Consider the following 24,560-nt stretch of genomic DNA (forward strand, 5'->3'; position numbering starts at 1 on the left):
TTTCTTCAGCTGTGCGAGATCTATGGCCTTCCCTACTAGAAGGATGGACACTTTGGGGTAAGCATGGGTAGCTGTTTCTGTTCGGCTATACTGCGAGGGGTTACCAGACCTTTACGGTGGGATTTAAATAGCAGCCATGCAAATAACTGTATGCATTAAAGATGCAACGGGGAAATGACTTGCCCGGACAGCCAGAGAAGGAATGCTGGTGAGATCCACGTGGAGTGTCCTACCCAGGGAAGGGACCTGATCCATCTTTCCTAATGGGCGCTGAGCTGTTTGCCAGTGAGCGCTGGAGGTAGCTGCTGGCCTTTCTGCTGCTTGGAACGTGTCTCTGAACTCTGGGCTGAAGCTGCAGACTTCACACTTCCCTGTCTTCCGAGCTGACCCCTGCCTCTCCTCTCTCAGGTTGGAGGATGAGCAGAGGTGGCTGGCTGTCCCCAGAGTCTACGTCCTCCAGCCTTGGATTTTGAACCTTTTGATGAAATACGAACAGGTGGAACCCAGAAATACACAGGTGCCTGGGCACATCCTGAACGTAAGTGACTGGGGCTTGCTGTGCGCCACTTGCCCCTTCCCAGCGCCCTGCTGGACGGGGGACCCTCTGCTGCGGGATGCCCCCGTGGCTGGAGCGTTTCTGCAGGACTCCACTCACTCTGCTCCCCAAGGGCTAACTAGGAGGGCACAGTGCAGGTTCAGTGCCCCTCCCCTGGAAAGGGTTGGGAACTGAGACCCATTAGAGGGCTGGTCTTTCCAACTCCCTACACACCCTCTCGCTCTAAAATTGAACTCCCCTCCTGGGATGTTGTGCAGTTTTCTCTCCCTAGAACCCACTTGCCTGCCAGTTCTTTGTCTGGTTCTCTCCCCGCCCCTGTGGTGTTTCTCTCTCAGCTTTGTTGGGTGGGGGTGGGCTGAGAGCTCTCTCTTTGCCCCTAGTGGGCAACATATCACATGACCCCCCCCCCACAGTGTCTAAGCCCTGAAGCCCATGATGCTGCTGCTCTTTCCATAAGCCTGAGGTGGTCGCTAGACAGCTGGGCAAGGCAGCCCTTTTCCACAGCACTCCCACACCTGCTGCAATGGGATGGCCTCTGGGGTGCTGCCACTTCCCTTCCTGGACCTGGGTCTTGTCCCACTCTGTTGCTGTTTGAACACAGGATAGAGACAGGTCCCTGCCCTGATGGGCTTGCAGGGTATGTCTATCTTGCAATCAGGAGTATGATCGCAACACATGTAGATGTACCCAGCTAGATCAAAGCTAGCTCTAGTAAGAATAGCAGTGAAGTCATGGTGGGACCCTGAGTGGCTGCCTCCCATGCTGCTATGGCTTCATTGCTATTGTTACTTGAAGAGCTAGCTTAACTTGGGTATGTCTACACATGCTGCAGTCACAGTGTAGACATACCCACAGCCTACAGAGGCATAGCTGGTAGAGAATGGGGCAGGAAGGCAGAGCCTTGGCCTCAATAGACCAGAGAAAAAGTATGTGAGGTGAGCGTAGTTTGTGTCATTAATGTCATAAGGGAAGATGGAAGCTGTGATGTCTGAGGCTGGTTGGGAATTTTTCGATAAAACTTTTTTCTTTGGAAAACGTCAATTCATCTAAACCAAAGCTTGTCGTGGGAAAGGGTCATTTTTGACAAAGATCTCATTTCAGAAAAAAGTTTCAGATTTGTCCACATTTTGTTTTATACAGGATTGTTGTAGCTGTGTTGGTCCCAGGGTTTCAGAGACGAGGTGGGCAAGGGAATATCTTTCATTGGACCAACTTCTGTTGGTGAAAGAGACAAGCTCTTGAGCCCCACAGACCTGAAGATGGGCTCTGCGTAAGATCAAAAGCTTGTCTCTCACCAACAGACATTGGTCCAATAAAACTTCACCCACCTTGTCTCTCATGTTTCATTTTGACATTTTCGAAACAAAAAGTTCAGTTTTTCAGTTAGAAGCCACAGAGCCCTGGCTGGGATGATTTAGTTGGGGTTGGTCCTGCTTTGAGCAGGGGGTTGGACTAGATGACCTCCTGAGGTCCCTTCCAACCCTGATATTCTATGAATTGACCCAAACTGATTTATTATTTTTGGATGCTCAATTTACAAATATTTTTGAGATTTTGACTTTTTAAATCAACATAGGAACGGCCGTATTGGATCAGACCAATGTCCTTGTAGCCTAGTATTCTGTCTTCTGATAGCAGCCAATGCCAGGTGCTTCAGAGGGTATTAGGGGCTTATTCCTTCACCCGCTTACTTCCCTGGTCCTTCTCGCATGAACAGAGAGCAACAATACCCGAAGTCCAAAGGTGCTAACAATTCAATGTTTATTGGGGTGAACTTTCAGCAAGCATGATTCCAGTTTCCTTCCTTAGTGTGCCCCTTCCCAGCTCTGACACCACACAGCCTTACCTGTGTCCCTGTTCCCATTCCCCCCTTTAGCAAAACATGATTTCAATTTCCCCACCCCCATTCCCTGTTCCCATTCCCCCCGCCCTTACTTCCTGATTGACTGCAGACTACATAGTAAAACTTGAGTTCTGCTTAGCTATACCGTAACCTATCATTTTACTGAAATTTAACTAACCTATCCTAACATATTGTAACATGATTATTTAACCAGTTATATCCCACTACCTTAATTAGTTTACACCCAGCAAAATTAATTATACAGCAGACGGGAACAATCACAGAACCAGACAGAGATTATACAGACAAACAATAGGGAAATGGGGACTACAGTGGTAGAACAAACACAGAAATGCGGATTTCACATCCCAGCTATAGATAAGTGAGTTCTTGCCAGACAGGATGCTATCAAACTAAGTTTCCTTTTACATCTTCTAGGCACTTCCCTTTCTCTGGAGGCGATAGGCATTATCAGGACAGGATTGTATTCCTGACTGCCCAATAGCACCTTATTTCAATGTGAGTAGGTTGGAATATGAGGAGCTGACTGTTCGCTTCCCAGCTTATGGCTGCCTTTGCTGCTTAGCCAAAGGCCTTAGCCTAAGAACAGGGCCTCAGACTGTCACAGTAAGAGAAGGTCCTTACACCAGCAGACAGTGATTTTTTATTCTTTCTTTTATACCTCTATAACTAGCCAAGTGATAAGAATACACCTAAATTCTTAGAGTCTAGGCCTTTACAGACAGGCCTGAATATCTATATCCTAACACTCCACCCCTTTTTTTTCCTTTTCTTTTGGGATCCTCCTGCCCAGGTATCCCTGGAAAAGCATAGAACATATGGCGACACATTTCCTGATAGGGCCAGGCATCAAGGTGGAAGGTGTCGATATTCCATTTGTCCCACTGCCCCTTGTGTAGTATAGTGCCCTGCACCTTTTCTCGTATGGGCATACCGCACCTATTGCAATTTGTGTTCCAGACTTCCCATTATAGTGGGCCCGAGAAGGTTGGGTCCGGGTTGTCTAGTACACTGGAGAGTTTGGAGGGCTTATTACATTACTTATAGGTTATCTCCCTATGCAACGTAATACAAGTACAGTTAACAATACAAAATCCACAGCAACACCGAGTCCTGACCACTGCAGTATCGTCCAACAGCCGAGCCACCACCAAAACACTGCCTCTCCTCCTTCGACAGGGTCACAATCTTATGTGTCCAGTTACTGGCAGTTGCAACAAGCTGCCCCTGCAGGTTTTGTGTGCTTTTGTCCATATCATAGGTCCATTGAACGTTCACAGAGAAATGGGTTATTGTCCAAACCAGCTTAACCACTTGGTTTGGAATCAGGCCGTATGCCCTGGTTTGATTATTTACAACAATAAGATTCATAGATCCATTTGTGCACCAAAGTCCAGATATAAGCATGTAGATGGGTGTAGTTTGGTAATGGGCTGTTGTAATTGTGTCCCCAGTAATATGTACATTCCCAGCAAAACACCTTATACACAGAACACCCAATTGTCCACCCCTTGCATAGGCCATTGATCTTGCTTCTCCATAGTCATAGGAGAGGGGCACATCCAAACATCTTCTGTTGATTTACACTATTTTACACACCCCTCCATTGATTCCCAGTGAGCTCCTCCCCTTCTCGTTATTTCCATAGGGCTTGTGGGGACCACCTTAGTTGCCATTCCATTTCCTTTCCAGGTACCATGGTAGCTATTACACAGGTGCTGGCCTCCTAGTTGAGAATTTTGCATTCCCATACACATTCCCCCCCCCCCCCCCACACACACCGCACCCTTGGTCAGCCTTTTGAAGCCATCCCCCACCCATGTCATGAGGTTTTCTGTTCATTGATACACAACAATGCTAGCAACAAGACAAACACCACAGACAAACAACACAAAACATAGATTCATGGTATTGTGGGTTATTCTTCCGCTGGCGCCAGCTTGCTTGTAGAGTGTCTAAAAAACAAAAGAAACAATTTCCACCACCCCCTAGTGGGGACAGATTATTGCTTAATAATAATACCACTTCCTTTTACAAATTTCCTTGCTAATTGCAGGAAAAACAGAAGAATTACCTTCAGGCTGTCCTTATTTTGTTCTATAGTCAGGCTAGTGAATTACCCCACTCACTGGTCATTTATGAAATTCATGAGGTGGTGTACCTCAGTTTCCCCTCTTGTACAACAGACCATGTTTGCAATAGTTTTTCTGCTGTACCAAGCATTAAGTTTATTCTCAGGTAATAGCTAAGAGACAGCTTTAGATTTTAGCACTGTACACGCGCACACCCCCCCCCCCCTTAGGGTTAACCTGTTCCCCTTATTTTCAAGCGTGACTTGGTTTTTTCACCTCCCTTTCCTGGAGGGCCATAATCTGAGTCTTCTAGTAACTTGTTTGCTGACCAGATGTATTCATTATTTGCAGCTTCTTTGTGCCAATCAGCTAGGTAATTTGCGTTTACACAGAGGCTTTCTAGCTTGCTTTTGGATCCAAAGCTATTAGCAGCTCAGAGACTGTCTTAAAAGGGACACATTCCACTTCCACTAGAGTTCTGATTACTTTCCACTTTCATCTCCTGCTTCAAAACACACACAGATCTGAAAAAGAAAGCACAACCTATTGTGGCCCTTTTTGGAGCCCTAATAGGATTTTAATTAAGTACCATGTTTTGTTTGCATTTTTTTTCCCCTTCTCCAATATACACTGCACACGTCCTGGGAAAATGCACATTCCTTCCATAGTTTAACCTCCATAACATTATATTAGCCATATTAATTTTACACAAGGTGTAACTGCCTCCCCCGTGCCCACAGAGTTTTCATGCACACCCACCAAAGCGACAGTCTGATCCCCCAGAGCCACCCCAAGGCTCAGTGTTCCCATCATTCCTCCCCTTTTCCTTTTCTTTTACCTGTGCGCGCACACAAAATTCTCTTTTGCCTAACATTTCTTGCACTGTGATTACTCTTTTACACAACGGTACTCGATTACACTTCCATCTTGTACAACTAGACACAACCAGGGGCAGCCAAGTTACGTTCCAATAGAAACCCCTTACATTCCTTTAGTGATTTTGATTACATTACCCAATAGTCAAATAATTTTGATCAGATTCTCTCTCCGCCTGCTGCCTGCAGCAGTCCCCTATAGACCATTTCTGTGGGAAAAGGGCCCATTTTCCCTCAGAATAGCTGTAAAGGCTTCTGGGGACAGAAGCCTAGTGGTGGTAGTAGCCACTCGACCTGACCCCCTTGGATAATTTAATTACCAAGCTTCCATCCAATGTGTCTGCACAGAGTTGCACATACAGTTACATTTATATAACTGGGTTTTATCATTAAACAAAAACTTCCTTCTTGTAACACCACAACTGTTACTCTTTTAACATCTTCACAGTTACCTTTTACCCTTTCCACAACTCCCAAATGTTTACTTTCCTCCAAACCCTGTATTATCAATTTTTGCAAAAGCTATTGGTAACTTTTCACTCACTTCTTTAAATCACTTACTCCTACACAAGGTAGCACAATTTGTCTGTAACAACTTAGCCACCAAGCACAATTATTGCCACACAGCTGCCTTAACCTGTGCTGTCTTTACCTTGAGACTGTTCAAAGAGGCAGTAAAACATTTGTCTCCATGGATGCCCATGGATCTTTTACTCCAAAAATTCCAGTGGAATACAGCAGACCTCCCTCATACTTTGTCCAAAATAACCAAAAACATTTCACATAAGTATCGAAAGTACCCTCCATTAAAACTTCAGAAAAACAAAAGTGTGTGGAAATGCAGGGGGAAGAGGTGGAAAGAAACCAATTAAGCCTGTCCGGTCAGTTTTAAGTATAGGCTACCAGCAGCAAATTAAGTAAACCGAGGAAAAGAAGAAAAGGACATAGCTAGCTCTGAGCCAAGAGTAGGCTCCCTGGGTTGAAACAGTTGGGAACCTTTATTCCCAGATTCTCATTCTGGCTCTGGGAGAAGAGTGGGGGTTGTTACCTGCTCCTGCAAACCCTGCCATTTTGCACTTCGAAACATTTTTTTCCTCCCCTTCTTTCTCTCCACTCCCCCAGGACCAAGTCCCAGCTCCAGTCTCTAAAGGTAGTCAGTTAACTCTGCTTTTGACTTTAAACCCTGTTGCGCCAAATCATCTTTAACCACCCCTAACTAATTTACAACCCTTCAGCAGCCCTTGTTGAAGCAGCACCAAACTTGAAAGATTCCTGGCAGCTTCCCATAATGCTGCCCTTACTTCAAACCTCTCATAAGTGGACTGAAGTGTCTCCTTTCCCTGGAAGGCATTCAGTCCCAGTGAGCAGGGACCTTCTTCCACTGCCCATATACCAAAGGAGGGTGGGCTCCTCAGCCGCCCCCCATCCCTCTGGGTCCCCTAACACTTCCTCCATTTCCTTTTTAATCTCACCCCAGGTTGACCTCTGCACCTGGTGTGGGCCCTGGTTCTTCCTTATCCATTTATCAAAAAAATCCTTTACCCTGGCTTGCCAGAACCCGCAACTACCATCACAAGAGTTCGCTATACCCCCTCCAAGCAGCTACGTGGACTGTTGCGGAGGGGGACTTACAGGCTGCCACTCACCTATCCGATGCGATGCATCCGAGTCACGGCACCAAGATGTTAGGGGCTTATTCCTTCACCCGCTTACTTCCCTGGTCCTTCTTGCATAAACAGAGAGCGACAATACTCGAAGTCCAAAGGTGCAAACAATTCAGTGTTTATTGGGGTGAACTTCCAGCAAGCATGATTCCAGTTTCCTTCTTAGTGTCCCCCTTCCCAGCTCTGACACCACAGAGCCATAGAATCATAGAATATCAGGGTTGGAAGGGACCTCAGGAGGTCATCTAGTCCAACCCCCTGCTCAAAGCAGGACCAATCCCCAATTAAATCATCCCACCCAGGGCTTTGTCAAGCCTGACCTTAAAAACTTCTAAGGAAGGAGATTCTACCACCTCCCTAGGTAACGCATTCCAGTGTTTCACCACCCTCCTAGTGAAAAAGTTTTTCCTAATATCCAACCTAAACCTCCCCCGCTGCAACTTGAGACCATTACTCCTTGTCCTGTCATCTTCTACCACTGAGAATAGTCTAGAACCATCCTCTTTGGAACCACCTCTCAGGTAGTTGAAAGCAGCTATCAAATCCCCCCTCATTCTTCTCTTCTGCAGACTAAACAATCCCAGTTCCCTCAGCCTCTCCTCATAGGTCATGTGTTCCAGACCCCTAATCATTTTTGTTGCCCTTCGCTGGACTCTCTCCAATTTATCCACATCCTTCTTGTAGTGTGGGGCCCAAAACTGGACACAGTACTCCAGATGAGGCCTCACCAACGTCGAATAGAGGGGAACGATCACGTCCCTCGATCTGCTCGCTATGCCCCTACTTATACATCCCAAAATGCCATTGGCCTTCTTGGCAACAAGGGCACACTGGTGACTCATATCCAACTTCTCGTCCACTGTAACCCCTAGGTCCTTTTCCGCAGAACTGCTGCCTAGCCATTCGGTCCCTAGTCTGTAGCTGTGCATTGGGTTCTTCCGTCCTAAGTGCAGGACCCTGCATTATCCTTATTGAACCTCATCAGGTTTCTTTTGGCCCAATCCTCCAATTTGTCTAGGTCCCTCTGTATCCTATCTCTGCCCTCCAGCGTATCTACCACTCCTCCCAGTTTAGTATCATCCGCAAATTTGCTGAGAGTGCAATCCACACCATCCTCCAGATCATTTATGAAGATATTGAACAAAACCGGCCCCAGGACCGACCCCTGGGGCACTCCACTTGACACCGGCTGCCAACTAGACATGGAGCCATTGATCACTACCCGTTGAGCCCGACAATCTAGCCAACTTTCTACCCACCTTATAGTACATTCATCCAGCCCATACTTCTTTAACTTGCCTTACCTGTGTCCCTGTTCCCATTCCTCCCCCTTAGCAAAACATGATTCCAATTTCCCAACCCCCATTCCCTGTTCCCATTCCCCCCGCCCTTACTTCCTGATTGACTGCAGACTACATAGTAAAACTTGAGTTCTGCTTAGCTATACCGTAACCTAACTAACCTATCCTAACATATTGTAACATGATTATTTAACCAGTTATATCCCACCGCCTTAATTAGTTTACACCCAGCAAAATTAATTATACAGTAGACGGGAACAATCACAGAACCAGACAGAGATGGGGACTACAGTAATAGAACAAACACAGAAATACGGATTTCACATCCCAGCTGTAGATAAGTGAGTTCTTGCCAGACAGGATGCTATCAAACTAAGTTTCCTTTTACATCTTCTAGGCACTTCCCTTTCTCTGGAGGCGATAGGCATTATCAGGACAGGATTGTATCCTAACAGCCCAATAGCACCTTATTTCAATGTGACTAGTTTGGAATGTGAGGATGTGACCGTTCGCGTCCCAGCTTATGGCTGCCTCTGCTGCTTAGCCAAAGGCCTTAGCCTGAGAACAGGGCCTCAGACTGTCACAGTAAGAGAAGGCCCTTACACCAGCAGGCAGTGATTTTGATTCTTTCTTTTATACCTCTATAACTAGCCAAGTGATAAGAATACACCTAAATTCTTTGAGTCTAGGCCTTTACAGACAGGCCTGAATATCTATATCCTAGCAGAGGGAATGAATAGAACAGAGCAATTATCAAATGATCTATCCTTTGTTGCCCCTTCCCAGCTTCTGGCAGTCAGGGGCTTAGGGACACCCAGAGCGTGGGGTTGCATCCCTGACCATCTTGCTAATAGCCATCGATGGACTTGTCCCCAATGAACTTACCTCATTATTTTTTGAAACCACTTATACTTTGGCCTTCACAGCATCCTTTGGCAAAGTTCCACAGGTTGACTGTGTGAATAAGTACTTATTTTGTTTGTTTTAAACCTGGTGCGTATTAATTTCATATGGTGATTGCTGGTTCTTGTGTTATGTGAAAAGGAAGTGTTGTTTACCCGATTTGCTCTCTCCAGACCATTTGTGATTTTGTAGACCTCCAGTATATCTGCCCTCAGTCGTCTCTTTTCTAAACTGAACAGTCCCAGGCTTTTTAATCTCTCTAGTAATTTTTGTTGCCCTTCTCTGTACTTTTTCTAGTTCTAATTAGGGTTGTCAAGCAATTAAAAAGATTAATCGTATGATTAAACAATCATGGAATACCATTTATTTAAATATTTTTGGATTTTACATTTTAGATTGGTTTTCTACATTTTCAAATATATTGATTACAGTTACAACTCAGAATACAAAATGTATAGTGCTCACTTCATATTTATTTTTAATTACAATTATTTGCACTGTAAAAAACAAAATAATATTTTTCAATTCACCTCATACAAGTACTATAATACAATCTCTTTATCATGAAAGTTGAACTTAACAAATGTAGAATTATATACAAAAAATGACTGCATTGTTTTATTTTTCAATGTAAAACTTTAGAGCCTACAAGTCCATTCAGTCCTACTTCAGCCAATTGCTCAGACAACCAAATTTGGTTACAATTTACAGGAGATACTGTGCCTGCTTCTTGTTTACAAAGTCACCTGAAAGTGAGAACTGGTGTTCACATGGCATATTTACATGCCAGATGCTCTCAAAATTCTGATGTCCCTTCAACTTCAACCACCATTCCATAGGACATGCATCCATGCTGATAATGGGCTCTGCTGGATAACGATCCAAAACAGTGCGGACTGACGGATGTTCATTTTCATCGTCTGAGTCAAATGCCTCCAGCAGAAGGTTGATTTTCTTTTTTGGTGGTTCGGGTTCTATAGTTTTCACATTGGCGTGTTGCTCTTTTAAGACTTCTGAAAGCATGCTCCACACCTCGTCCCTCTCAGATTTTGGACGGCACTTCAGATTCTTAAACCTTGGGTCGAGTGCTGTAGCTATTTTTAGAAATCTCACATTGGTACCTTCTTTGCATTCTGTGAAATCTGCTGTGAAAGTGTTCTTAAAACGAACGTGTGCTGGGTCATCATCCGAGACTGCTAGAACATGAAATATGGCAGAATGTGGGTAAAACAGAGCAGGAGACATAACAGTTCTCCCCCAAGGAGTTCAGTCACAAATTTAATTAATGCATTATTTTTTAAGGAGCATCATCAGCTTGGAAGCATGTCCTCTGGAATGGTGGCCAAAGCATGAAGGGGCATACGAATGTTTAATATATCTGGCATGTAAATACCTTGCAACGCCATGCAAACTCCTGTTCTCGCTTTCAGGTGATATTGTAAATAAGGAGCAGGCAGCGGCATCTCCTGTAAATGTAATCAAATGTGTTTGTCTTAGTGATTCGCTGAACAAGAAGTAGGACTGAGTGGACTTGTAGGCTCCAAAGTTTTACATTGTTTTGTTTTTGAGTGCACTTATGTATCTCAGCGGGGAGGGATAGCTCAGTGGTTTGAGCATTGGCCTGCTAAATCCAGGGTTGTGAGTTCAATTGCCAGCAGATCGAGGGACGTGATCATTCCCCTCTATTCAACATTGGTGAGGCCTCATCTGGAGTACTGTGTCCAGTTTTGGGCCCTACGTTACAAGAAGGATGTGGAAAAATTGGAAAGAGTCCAGCGGAGGGCAACAAAAATGATTAGGGGTCTGGAACACATGACTTATGAGGAGAAGCTGAGGGAACTGGGATTGTTTAGTCTGCAGAAGAGAAGAATGAGGGGGGATTTGATAACTGCTTTCAACTACCTGAAAGGGGATTCCAAAGAGGATGGCTCTAGACTGTTCTCAGTGGTAGCAGATGACAGAACAAGGAGTAATGGTCTCAAGTTGCAGTGGGGGAGGTTTAGGTTGGATATTAGGAAAAACGTTTTCACTAGGAAGGTGGTGAAGCACTGGAATGGGTTACCTAGGGAGGTGGTGGAATCTCCTTCCTTAGAAGTTTTTAAGGTCAGGCTTGACAAAGCCCTGGCTGGGATGATTTAGTTGGGGATTGGTCCTGCTTTGAGCAGGGGGTTGGACTAGATGACCTCCTGAGGTCCCTTCCGACCCTGATATTCTATGATCCCATGACAGCTTACTTTGCTTATGAGCCTTTGGGGAGGGACCTTGTCAAAGGCATTCTGAAAGTCCAAGTACACTATATCCACTAGAGCAGTGCTACTCAAAGTGGTTGTTCAGAGCCATCAGCTGCCGGTCTGCGTGCACATTGGAAAAACAAATGGCTGGTCCCCCACATCAGATAGCTTGAGAAGCGCTGGGCTAGATCAGCCTTGTCCACCTGTGTGTTGATACCTCAAAGAATTTTAACCGATTTGCGAGACATAATTTTCCTTCACAAAAGCCATGTTGACTGTTCCCCAGCATATGCTGTTCATCTCTGTGTCTGATCATTCTGTTCTTTACTGTAACCAATTTGCCTGGTACTGAAGTTACGCGAAGCAGCTTGTAACTACCAGGGTTGCCTCTGAAGACTTTTTAAGAAATCAGCATTACATTAGCTACTCTCCAGTCATCAGGTACAGAGGCTTATTTAAGCAACAGATTACATACCATAGTTAGTAGTTCTACAATTTTATATTTGAATTCTTTGGGAACTCTTGGGTGAATATCATCTGGTCATGGTCACTTACTACTGTTTGTTTTAATGGTTTTGTTCCAAAATCTCCTCTACTGACACCTCATTCTGGACAGTTTCTTAGCCCTGGTCTACACTACGGGTTTAGGTCGAATTTAGCAGCGTTAGGTCGATTTAACCCTGCACGCGTCCACACGACCAAGCCTGTTTTGTCGACTTAAAGGGCTCTTAAAATTGATTTCTGTACTTCTTCCCGGCAAGGGGTTTAGCACTAAAATGGACCTCACTGGGTCGAATTTGGGGTAGTGTGGACACAATGCGATGGTATTGGCCTCCAGGAGCTATCCCACAGTGCTCCATTGTGACCGCTCTGGATAGCACTCTCTGCTCAGATGCACTGGCCAGGTAGACAGGAAAAGCCCCGGGAACTTTTGAATTTCAATTCCTGTTTGGCCAGCGTGGCAAGCTGATCAGCACGGGTTACCATGCAGAGCTCATCAGCACAGGTGACCATGGAGTCCCAGAATCACAAAAGAGCTCCAGCATGGACCGAACGGGAGACACTGGATCTGATCGCTATATGGGGAGAAGAATCCGTGCAGGCAGAACTCCATTCCAAAAGACAAAATGCCAATATATTTGCCAAAATCTCCAAGGGCATGATGGACAGAGGCTACAACAGGGACACACAGCAATGCCGCATGAAAGTTAAGGAGCTGAAGCAAGCCTACCAAAGACCAAAGGATGCAAACAGTCACTCTGGGTCAGAGTCCCATACATGCCGTTTCCATAATGAGCTGCATGCAATTCTAGGGGGGGCCCCTACCACTACCCCATCACTGTCCGTGGGCACCTGCAAGGGGGGAGTCTCACGCAACAGGGATGAGGATTTTGTGGATGAGGAAGATGAGGAGGAGGTTGAGGATAGCACACAGCAGGCAAGCGGAGAATCCCTTCTGCCCGGCAGCCAGGAACTGTTCATCACCCTGGAGCCAATACCATCCCAAGACAGGCTCCCGGACCATGAAGCCGGAGAAGGCACCTCTGGTGAGTGTACCTTTTTAAATATAATACAGGGTTTAAAAGCAAGTGTGTTTAATGTTTAATTTGCCCTGAAGACTTGAGATGCATTTGCAGCCAGTATAGCTACTGGAAAAGTCTGTTAAAGTGTCTGGGGATGGAGCGGAAATCCTCTAGGGAAATTAGGGTGGGGAGGAATAGCTCAGTGGTTTGAGCATTGGCCTGCTAAACTCAGGGTTGTGAGTTCAATCCTTGAGGGGGCCATTTAGGGATCTGGGGCAAAAACTGGGGATTGGTCCTGCTTTGAGCAGGGGGTTGGACTAGATGACCTCCTGAGATCCCTTCCAACCCTGATATTCTATGATTCTCTCCTGGAGGTACTCTAAAAGCCTTTGGCACATGATGGGGGGAGGACCATTCATGCTGAGCTGTTTGCGTTTGGTTGAGAGGGATCTTCCCTGATACTAGCCATGGGTGGGGGGCGGTGAAGCACATGTGCTATGCAATGTGAATCGCTTGATTCAGTGTGAAATAGTCTTCCCTTTGTTCTCTCAAATGCATCTTTTTAAATACTACTCTCCCTTTTTTTCCTCCCACAGTTGCAAATGTTTCTACGCTCCTCCTATCATCTCCATCCCAGAGGCTAGCGGAGGTTAGAAGGTGAAAAAAACACACTTGCGATGACCTGTTCTCAGAGCTCATGCAGTCCTCCCACACTGAAAGAGCTCAGCAGAATACGTAGAGGCAAACAATTGCAGAGTCCAGGAAAGTGTTAAATATATGCGATGAGAGGAGGGAGGAGCACTCTGAGAGGAAGCAGGGTGCAATGCTGAGCTTAATGCAGGAGCAAACTGACATGCTCAGGCATCTGGTGGAGCTGCAGGAAAGACAGCAGGAGCACAGACCGCTGCTGCAGCCCCTGTATAACTGCCTGCCCTCCTCCCCAAGTTCCATATCCTCCTCACCCAGACGCCCAAGGACGCAGCTGGGGAGACTACGGGCATCCAGCCACTCCACCCCAGAGGATTGCCCAAGCAACAGAAGGCTGGTATTCAATAAGTTTTGAACTTTAGTGTGGTCTTGTCCTTCCCTCATCCACCACCCCACCCGGTGCTTCCCTCCTCACCCACCCCTCCCGGGCTACCTTACGAGTTTTCCCCCTCTTTGTGTGATGAATTAATAAAGAATGCATGATTTTGAAACAATAATGACTTTATTGCCTCTGAAAGCAGTGATCGAAGCAGGGAGGTCGGTTGGCTTACAGGGAAGTAGAGTCAACCAAGGGGGCCGGTTTTCATCAAGGAGAAACAAACAGAACTATCACTCCATAGCCTGGCCAGTCATGAAACTGGTTTTCAAAGCTTCTCTGATGCGCAGGGCACCCAGCTGTGCTCTTCTAATCGCCCCGGTGTCTGGCTGCGCGTAATCGTCCGCCAGGCGATTTGCCTCAACCTCCCACACCACCATAAACATCTCCCCCTTACTCTCATCAATATTGTGGAGCACACAGCAAGCAGCAATAACAATGGGAATATTGGTTTCGCTGAGGTCTAACCTAGTCAGTTAACTGCGCCAGCGCGCTTTTAAATGTCCAAATGCACATTCTACCACCATTCTGCACTTGCTCAGCCTATAGTTGAACTGCTCCTTGCTACTGTCCAGGGTGCCTGTGTACGGCTTCATGAGCCATGGCATTAAGGGGTAGGCTGGGTCCCCAAGGATAACTATAGGCATTTCAACATCCCCAGCGGTAATTTTCTGGTCTGGAAAGTAAGTTCCTTCCTGCAGCTGTTCAAACAGACCAGAGTTCCTGAAGATGTGAGCGTCATGCACCTTTCCCAGCCATCCCACACTGATGTCGGTGAAACGTCCCTCGTGATCCACCAGTGCTTGCAGCACCATTGAGAAGTACCCCTTGCGGTTTACGTTCTGGTTGGCAAGGTGGTCCGGTCCCAAGATAGGGATATGTGTTCCGTCTATCGCCCCACCACAGTTAGGGAATCCCACTGCAGGAAAGCCATCCAGTATGACCTGCACATTTCCCAGAGTCACTACTCTTGATATCAGCAGCTCAGTGATTGCGTTGGCTACTTGGACCACAGCAGCCTCCACAGTAGATTTTCCCACTCCAAATTGATTCCCAACTGACCGGTAGCTGTCTGGCTTTGCAAGCTTCAAGAGGGCTATCGCCACTCGCTTGTGAACTGTGAGGGCTGCTCTCATCTTGGTATTCTTGCGCTTCAGGGCAGGGGAAAGCCAGTCAAAGTTCCATGAAAGTGCCCTTATGCATATGAAAGTTTCGCAGCCACTGGGAGTCATCCCAGACCTGCAACACTATGCAATCCCACCAGTCTGTGCTTGTTTCCTGGGCCCAGACTCGGCGTTCCACGGCAGGAACCTGCCCCACGATGTCCAAATTGCCAGGGCCCTTACTTTGAGAGAAGTCCGTGTCCATGTCCTCATCACTCTTGTCACTGTGCTGCCGTCACCTCCTTGCCTAGTTTTGCACATACGTCAGGATAATGCACGAGGTGTTTACGATGTTCACAACGGCCGCGGTGAGCTGAGCAGGCTCCATGCTTGCCGTGGTATGGCGTCTGCAGGAGAGCAGAGTTGCAGCGGAAGTGGTGGATGACGACAGATGCCACGAGAATAGATATTTATACAGAACGATGAGAGGACCTGCAAGGTGGATTCATGGAACCAGGAGAGCAGAGTTGCAGCGGAAGCGATGGATGACAATGATGGTTATCAGTCCTACTGCACTATCTGCTGACAGCAGTATGGAGTCTGCACGGAAAAAAGGCACAAAACGATTGTTTGCCATTGCTTTCACGGAGGGAGGGGCAACTGATGACATGTACCCAAAACCACCTGTGACAATGTTTTTGCCCCAGCAGGCATTGGGAGCTCAACCCAGAATTCCAGTGGGCAGTGGAGACTGCAGGAACTGTGGGATAGCTACCTACAGTGCAACGCTCCAAAAGTCGACGCTAGCCACAGTACTGTGGACGCACTCTGCCAACTGAATGCGCTTAGTGGGGACACACACAACCGACTGTATAAAATCGCTTCCTAAAAATCGACCTAATTTCGTAGTGTGGACATACCCTTAGATTTGTCACCACAAAAGAATGGCTCAGGTGTGGGAATCTCCCTCCCATCCTCTTCAGATGGAAATAATTCATTTAATTTCTCCACAATGGCCTTGTTTTCCCTGAGTGCTCCTTTAGCATCTCGACCGTCCAGTGGCCCCACTGACTGTTTGGCAAGCTTCCTGCTTCTGATGTACTTAAATATTCTTTTCCTCTTTGTGTGTGTGTGTCTTTTGCTAGTTGCTCTTAATTCTTTTTTTTGGCCTGCCTAGTTATACTTTTAAACTTGACTTGCCAGATTTTATGCTCCTTTCTATTTTCCTCAGTAGGATTTAACTTCCAATTTTTAAGCAATGTCTTTTTGTCTCTAACTGCCTCTTTTATTCTGTTGTTTAGCCATGGTGGCATTTCTTTTGATGGTCTTGCTGTTTTTGTTTTCTTTATTTGTGATGTTCATTTAGTTTGAGCCTCTATTATGTTGTCTCCAAGCGGCTTGCAGGCATTTCACTCCTGTGACTGTACCTTTTAACTTCCATTTAATTAGCTTCCTCATTTGTGTGTAGTTTTTGAAGTTAAATGCTACTGTGGTGGGTTTCTTTGGTATTTTCCCCTTTACAGGGATGTTAAATTTAATTCCACTATGGTCATTATTACTGAACGGTGGTAATCTCAAAATTGTTTGTCGGATGAAAAACTGTTTACTTCCCAGCTCGAGTGACCCCCCCCTTCACCTGCCTATGTACACCCCTGAGCTGCTCTCATGCAAACTGATTGCAGGGGAGTTTGCCGCCTGCCTTAGAAATTCCAAACATCTTTTTCTTCACTTGCGCCAGTCAGCTGCTCCCTCTTGCCATCTGTCCTGAATTAGCCCCCTTTCCTCTCCTGAATGGGACCCCCATTCCCCTGCCTCTCTTCTGCACTCCCTCTTTTCCTCTACAACCAGTCTTCCTTCTGCTGTGTTAATTTTGATGGAATAAATGAGCCCAGCAAGTCAAAGGCATTAACATGACTGTCACTGTCCGACACTAAACATTAAGAATGGCTTGGGGTTTTGAGCACAGACACCTGCTTAGTCCCAGGGCAACAACAACAACCAGTAAATTGTTTTAAACCTTTTATTAAAGATACAGAAAAAGAAGGAAAAACAGCAAGCGCATTTAGAAAGGAGTGTATGAAGTAAGGCTTTCATTTTAACAGTATCTCTTACTCACTTTCCCTTTAGCTGTAGAAAGTTTCTTATAGGGAAGACGACCTGACAGTTTTTAAATCGTGTTAAAGATGATAGGTGTCCTTTTTGGGAAAAATTAAAAAGATGAGTTGAGATGAGCTGCAGCTGTTTTGGTGGAAGTTCGGTCTTGCTTCCTTAAGATAAAACAAGACAAAAGATGGTGATGAGAACAGCAAAGATAGAAGATGCAGCTCTGTCTTTGGTGCTGACTTTCACTTGCAACCTTATTGCTGGAGAAACATGGGCCTGGCACGTGGTCTGATCAGCCACACTGAGACCTGGCAAACTCGTACCAATGTCGGTCTGTTTAGGACTTGCTTTCAGCTGCCTTTCTGGTCGCAGTCTCAGAGCAGTGTTGCAAAAAATGGTGTTTAAGACTGACTCTAGACAGAAGATAGAAAAAGTGAGAGATGGGAAGGAAAAAGACACTTAAGGGTGGGGGTGAGAACAGGAACCCACGTCTCCCATTCCAGGTGCTGTTCAGGGTTTAGCTGGAGCCTGACTTTGCCAGTTCCCCCTCTCTGGCCCGGGCTGGTCAGAATGCCTTTCAGGACCAGGATGATGAAGGCCCATTGGTGTCATAGCAGATCCCAAGGTCCCAGCCAGGAGGGTAAAGCGTGCTCCTTCCAGTCTAGCCATCTTTGGTGCTCTGATCCCCTCCAAAGCCTATTGTTAGGGACCCCAAAAGGGAGTGGTGCACAATAGCCTATCCCCTCATTACTTTGACTACTGGTGAGGCTTATTTTCCAACATACCAATTTTGGTCTGTTAATTTCCGATTCTGTTCTTGTGTTTACCAGTCATTACCGTAACACAGTCCCTGGGCGGTATCAGACCTCTGTGTGTATGCTAACCCAGTCTGGCAGTCTTTAACGTTTGCTGACTTTTATAAACAATTTCATGTAACAGGCCTCGCTGGATCCTTGTAACCCTGGACAGCTTAGAGTACAGGCCTCCGTGCAATACTTCCCAGCTCTGGCTGCTTCCTCTCAAGCGGCCTTTCTGACCCAACCTGGGACTTGCAGGGGGTAGGGTTTGTGTCATGTGACCATGGCAAAGCATCGCCAACTTCCTTAGAGCCAGGGCAGCAGCCCTGCCCTAAGGCTGCCTTGTGTCTCACTCTCCTTCCCTGCAGGGCTCCTGCCCACAGCCTTCCCTGGCCCCCTCCTGCCTGGCTTCCTGCTGCCAACGTTCTCCAAGTCTCTGGGTGGTGGGGCCATCCCTCCTTTGTCCCTCGCCTGGTTCTCTCTCCTCCCTGCTGGAAGCTCCTGCTGTTACCCAGCCTATGGAGTAGCACTCACATGACCCCCGCTGTTTCCACCTGCTGCTCCTCCTAAGTGTGATTCCCTGACGGGAAGGCATGGGCAGATGCAGAGTTCCTGTGACTTCAGGGATGAATTTAATTCACTGACTTCATGGTGAGTGATCATAAAGGAGGCCCGAGTGTCTGCAGCATCCCCTGCCCTGGCTGTCTTGCTGGGAGGGGTGTTGAACACTAGCTCTGTTCCTCAGGGATGATGGAAGAGTCAAGCCCATGTTTGTTTTCTCCCCAATCTCTCGATAGGTTGTGAGTGACTTGAAGGCTGCAGACCAAGGCAGTGCCGCCGTCCTGCACATCTCAGATGGGTCCTACTACATCCGGGTGGTTGTTTCCCTGGAAGCCGTGCAGATGGCGGAATGGTGGGTTTCACCTCATCTGTCGACCCCTGCTGGGGTAACTGCATTGCAGCTGCTGGCCAGGCTCTCAGCAGATTTCATTGAAAGTTGGGTTGGGCTAAATCAGTAGCTGGGTGGGAAGCCTATGTGGAAAGCCCAGGTGCTGCTGGAAGTAACTTATCTGCTGTCCCAGCACGATGCCTGGAGGTGCTGTGGTGCAAACTGTGTTGCCTTTGAGTTGAGATTTCGACTGAGGTCCTGCTTATTTGGAATTGTTAAAGGTCCAGTGGCACTTTACACAGGAGTCACAAAGTTTGGCTAGGACACCAAGGCTAATGGTAACTTCGGGGGGTTCCATTCTGCCTCTCTAACCTCCCTCCGTGGTTTCAGTTGGATCTGGTGTCCTTCACTTCCTGTCCTAAACAGTCTGTGTAGGGCTGCTGTATGTGCCACCCCAACGTGGGTAAAGGGATTATATTGGTCTATAACCCTCCTTGGGACTCTGCTGGCTACAAGCTGTTATGAGGTGTAAGGAGCTGGGTTCATTTTGCTCAGCAGAAGGTTTAAAAGTTGCCCCATTCTTCAATTTCATTTTCAAAGGTGGAATTAAAATTTTTGTGTGTGAAAAATTTGGGAATTGGACCGTTAGGAAAAACAATGGAAGGAAAACACTTCTACCATTTCTGCAGTGTTTCCTTTCTACTTATCCACTAGCTCTAAGCTAAATGTCTGTCTGCTGGTGGAAGAGAAGACATGGCAGCAAACGTCCTGCTGATGTTCTCAGTGTCTCGCTTCCAGAGACAGACATTGCCCCTCATGATCATTTTCCAAGCCGGGGGTTCCTCCTCGCTTAGAGAACTGGGTGTTCGTGCCAGAAATACTCGCATCCCCAGCCAGCAGAAGATCTCTGTGAGCGTAGGTGGAATTAAATGAACATTTATGAGCCTCCTGTTAGAAGCCTTAGTCTGATACACACTCATCAGAGCTAGTGGTGTTTCTGAGGCTCCGCTGGAGTGTCCCTTGCTGTCTTCCAACAGGGTTTCCCCTGTAGTTCCCATTCTCACAGTTGACGGAGTCTCCCACTGGCATCTCTGTCTCCCAGTCCCGCCTTCCCTGCAATCTCCTCGCAGGGAGGCAGCAGCAGCCAGTCGCTAGACATTGGAGTCGCAAGATTTGAGTTCTGGTTCCAATTCAGTCACTGTCTCTCTGTGTCCTGGGGCAGGTTACTTCCCCTCCGAGCCTTCATCTCCTCATCTGTAAAATGGGGATACTACCAGCCTTGGTAAAGGGGTCTGAGAGCAAGGCAGGAAAAGCTTTATGTAAGCGTGAAGGATGATTGCTCCTGTGACACTGGGTGTTGCCTGGCTATATAAGTGCATCTGTGTGCTGGACATTAGCTAACAGCACTGGGGCAAACCACAGGTTTGTGTTAGGGTCAGACTTGAGGCTGCCACTGTGGCTTAGCCTGAACTCCTCAGTCATGCAGGCAGCAATTCATCCCTTGCTGATATAAAGCAGCTCATCTACTGCAGGATTCTGCCTCTTGCATCATCAGCCAGTGCCTGCCAGTTCTGTGTCCCGACTCTGTTGCTGCCGATGAATCACTGCTCAGCCTTCCTCTTTTCAGGCATGCACCAGGCTGAGCTCTGCAGCAGTGACTGTTGGAAAACTCTTGGGAGCAAAGTCTCCTGTTCCAAACATGGGACTGGAACATGCACATTTTAATCCTGGCTCCACCACGGAGTCATGCCACGGCCTTGAGCCAAGTTACTTAACCTGTCTGCCTCAGCTTCCCCATCAAAGGTGGGTACGTATTATAATGCCCCATTTTACAGATGGGAAGAATGCCATGCCTGTTGTCAGTAGCAGAGTCGCGAATAGCATGCAGGCCACGCAGCTCTAAGCACTGTGGTGCTGTGCTTGGGATCGCTTTGTTCGATGGTCGCCCAACAGGCCGATTTCTAACAGCGCCACTGAGTTGGAGCAGCGGTTCGAGTCCTCTCGCAGGCCATCACCTGACTGCTCCTGCATGTTTGAGACCATTTGTCACTCACAAACTTGTTTTGCTGCTCTCTGTTTTCTAGTGTTCAACTGCAGTCCGGGTTCTCCAACATCATTGGCAGGATTATCATCTTGCAGAAATTCATGGTGTGCTTCCAGGAGGAGACCAAAGCGGTAAGGCTCTGTCTATCTCAGGAGCCATGGGATCCACCAGCTGAGCAAAGTGATGAGGGTCATATTCTAGGGCTGACCCTCTGCCCTGCTCTCTGGATATTCTAATGCTCTTGGATCCCGTTGAGATGCCTTGTGTGGAACAGGCAGCTGCCCTCACCAAGGGTCCAGAATCAAACTTAAGCTGGGCGTAGCTCCCCTTGTGCAGCTGGAAGCCGTTTGACTCACTTTGTTGTGTGGCTGAGGTGTTCAGTAAATATTACAACATTGTGATGGGTTCCCTCTGGGGTGCCACCTGGAATGGGGTACCATTGAGCCCACCTGACCCACCAGCCTGGGCTCACTTTACATTGTACTGCTGTGACAAGCTCTCAAGCCCCCTCCAGTGTGCATGCAAGTAGGGATATGCTCAACTGCGGCACTACACACACAGGATCTTTAGCCAGCCCCTGCAGGAGTGAAATCAGGAAGGCCAAATCACACCTGGAGTTGCAGCTAGCAAGAGATGTTAAGAGTAACAAGAAGGGTTTCTTCAGGTATGTTAGCAACAAGAAGAAAGTCAAGGAAAGCGTGGGCCCCTTACTGAATGAGGGAGGCAACCTAGTGACAGAGGATGTGGAAAAAGCTAATGTACTCAATGCTTTTTTTGCCTCTGTCTTCACGAACAAGGTCAGCTCCCAGACTCCTGCACTGGGCAGCACAGCATGGGGAGGAGGTGACCAGCCCTCTGTGGAGAAAGAAGTGGTTCGGGACTATTTAGAAAAGCTGGACATGCACAAGTCCATGGGGCTGGATGCGCTGTGTCTGAGAGTGCTAAAGGAGTTAGCGGATGTGATTGCAGAGCCATTGTCCATTATCTTTGAAAACTCATGGTGATCGGGGGAGGTCCTGGATGACTGGAAAAAGGCTAATGTAGTGCCCATCTTTAAAAAAGGGAAGGAGGAGGATCCTGGGAACTACAGGCCAATCAGCCTCACCTCAGTCCCCGGAAAAATCATGGAGCAGGTCCTCAGGGAATCAATCCTGAAGCACTTAGAGGAGAGGAAAGTGATCAGGAACAGTCAGCATGGATTCACCAAGGGCAAGTCATGCCTGACTAATCTAATTGCCTTCTACGACGAGATAACTGGCTCTGTGGATGAAGGGAAAGCAGTGGACGTGTTGTTCCTTGACTTTAGCAAAGCTTTTGACATGGTCTCCCACAGTATTCTTGCCAGCAAGTTAAAGAAGTATGGGCTGGATGAATGAGTGGATAGAAAGCTGGCTAGATTGTCGGGCTCAACGGGTAGTGATCAATGGCTCCATGTCTAGTTGGCAGCCAGTCTCAAGTGGAGTGCCCCAAGGGTCGGTCCTGGGGCCGGTTTTGTTCAATATCTTCATAAATGATCTGGAGGATGGTGTGGATTGCACCCTCAGCAAGTTTGCAGATGACACTAAACTGGGAGGAGTGGTAGATACGCTGGAGGGTAGGGATAGGTTACAGAGGGACCTAGACAAATTGGAGGATTGGGCCAAAAGAAATCTGATGAGGTTCAACAAGGACAAGTGCAGAGTCCTGCACTTAGGACGGAAGAATCCCATGCACCGCTACAGACTAGGGACCGAATGGCTCGGCAGCAGTTCTGCAGAAAAGGACCTAGGGGTTACAGTGGACGAGAAGTTGGATATGAGTCACCAGTGTGCCCTTGTTGCCAAGAAGGCCAATGGCATTTTGGGACGTATAAGTAGGGGCATTTGCCAGCAGATCGAGGGATGTGATCGTTCCCCTCTATTCGACATTGGTGAGGCCTCATCTGGAGTACTGTGTCCAGTTTTGGGCCCCACACTACAAGAAGGATGTGGAAAAATTGGAAAGAGTCCAGCGGAGGGCAACAAAAATGATGAGGGGACTGGAACACATGACTTATGAGGAGAGGCTGAGGGAACTGGGGATGTTTAGTCTGCGGAAGAGAAGAATGAGGGGGGATTTGATAGCTGCTTTCAACTACCTGAGAGGTGGTTCCAGAGAGGATGGCTCTAGACTGTTCTCAGTGGTAGCAGATGACAGAACAAGGAGTAATGGTCTCAAGTTGCAGTGGGGGAGATTTAGGTTGGATATTAGGAAAAACTTTTTCACTAGGAGGGTGGTGAAACACTGGAATGCGTTACCTAGGGAGGTGGTGGAATCTCCTTCCCTAGAAGTTTTTAAGGTCAGGCTTGACAAAGCCCTGGCTGGGATGATTTAATTGGGGATTGATCCTGCTTTGAGCAGGGGGTTGGACTAGATGACCTCCTGAGGTCCCTTCCAACCCTGATATTCTATGATTCTATGAGAAGGCAAAGCTAAGGCACCTCCCGGTTCCTAAGGAACGCACTGGGGTGCCAGGGTGGCATAGACCTGATAGCAAAATAGTGAGGAGGAGAATGCTTGGGGGAAGGAGGGGAATTGAGCTATCTGGGAAAGGAATGGAATCTGGATCCTCAAGGGAGGGAACATGAGCCTCTCCACACATCCACACACAGCCTCTGGTTCACCCCATGTTCACAGCAGAGACGGATGATGCACATGTAAACTCATTCTGCTCAAGCAACATGTTGAGTGACCCCCAGTAGCTGCTGCCTGCCAGGGTCTCCAGCCATGTTTACAAGGCTTAACCCTTGCTTTGGGCTAGAACAGGGGTGGCCTACCTGTGGCTCCGGAGCCACATGCGGCTCTTCAGAAGTTAATATGCGGCTCCTTGTATAGACACCAACTCCGGGGCTGGAGCTACAGACGTCAACTTTCCAATGTGCCTGCGGGGGGCTCACTGTTCAACTCCTGGCTCTGCCACAGGCCCTACCACCATTCCACCCCTTCCCGCCCCCTTCCCTGAGCCTGCCATGCGCTCGCTCCTCCCCCCTCTTCCTCAGAGCCTCCTGCACACCACAAAACAGCTGATTGGGAGGTGTTGATCGGCGGGGCTGCCGGTGGGTGGGAGGCGCTGGGAGCGGATTGGTGGCTGCTGACATGGCTCTTTGGCAATGTACATTGGTAAATCCTTGCTCCTTTTCAGGCTCAGGTTGGCCACCCCTGGGCTAGAGAGTGGAGCTGGTGCCTTAAGCCATAACTCTTTTTGCCTAGGAGCACTAGATGGAGCTCCAGAACTAGTGCCTCCAATGCAGCCCCTGTGCGGGCAGGCGGATGGTGTGGACCTTCCCAGTATGACCTCTCCTGAAGGGCTGGTGCTCCTTCGCTAGGGAATCAGCTCCTAGCTGTGTGGTCAACAACGGCCTCAGCTCTCTGGGCATGCAGGCAAGCAGCCTCCTGATATTTCATCGCCTGCTGGGCCGCCTCCTTCCAGCTTGCTCTGGGCAGCCAGCCTTGTGAGGCTCACTGAGCTGATGGCTGAGGTACTGCGGAGAGCTCCCCCCCACCCCACCCCCGAGTGTCTTCCTCCTGAAGGG

At 47.7% G+C, this 24,560-nt stretch overlaps 1 protein-coding gene across 3 annotated transcripts in view; it reads left to right on the forward strand.

Moving 5' to 3' along the window:
• Window positions 1-24,560, forward strand: part of ACD (ACD shelterin complex subunit and telomerase recruitment factor) — a 42,966-nt gene that overhangs the window by 4,011 nt on the left and 14,395 nt on the right. For 2 of the 3 annotated variants that reach the window (XM_074968327.1, XM_074968326.1), the window contains exons 3-5: window positions 409-538; window positions 18,874-18,989; window positions 21,050-21,140. In XM_074968327.1, the coding sequence (XP_074824428.1) occupies window positions 409-538; window positions 18,874-18,989; window positions 21,050-21,140 (337 nt within the window). Of the gene's footprint in view, window positions 1-408; window positions 539-18,494; window positions 18,728-18,873; window positions 18,990-21,049; window positions 21,141-24,560 lie in introns of those variants that run through there. The other variant, XM_074968328.1, reaches the window with a different exon arrangement.

This window comes from Natator depressus, chromosome 12 (genome assembly GCF_965152275.1).
Source record: "Natator depressus isolate rNatDep1 chromosome 12, rNatDep2.hap1, whole genome shotgun sequence".
Classification (NCBI taxonomy): Eukaryota; Metazoa; Chordata; order Testudines; family Cheloniidae; genus Natator; species Natator depressus.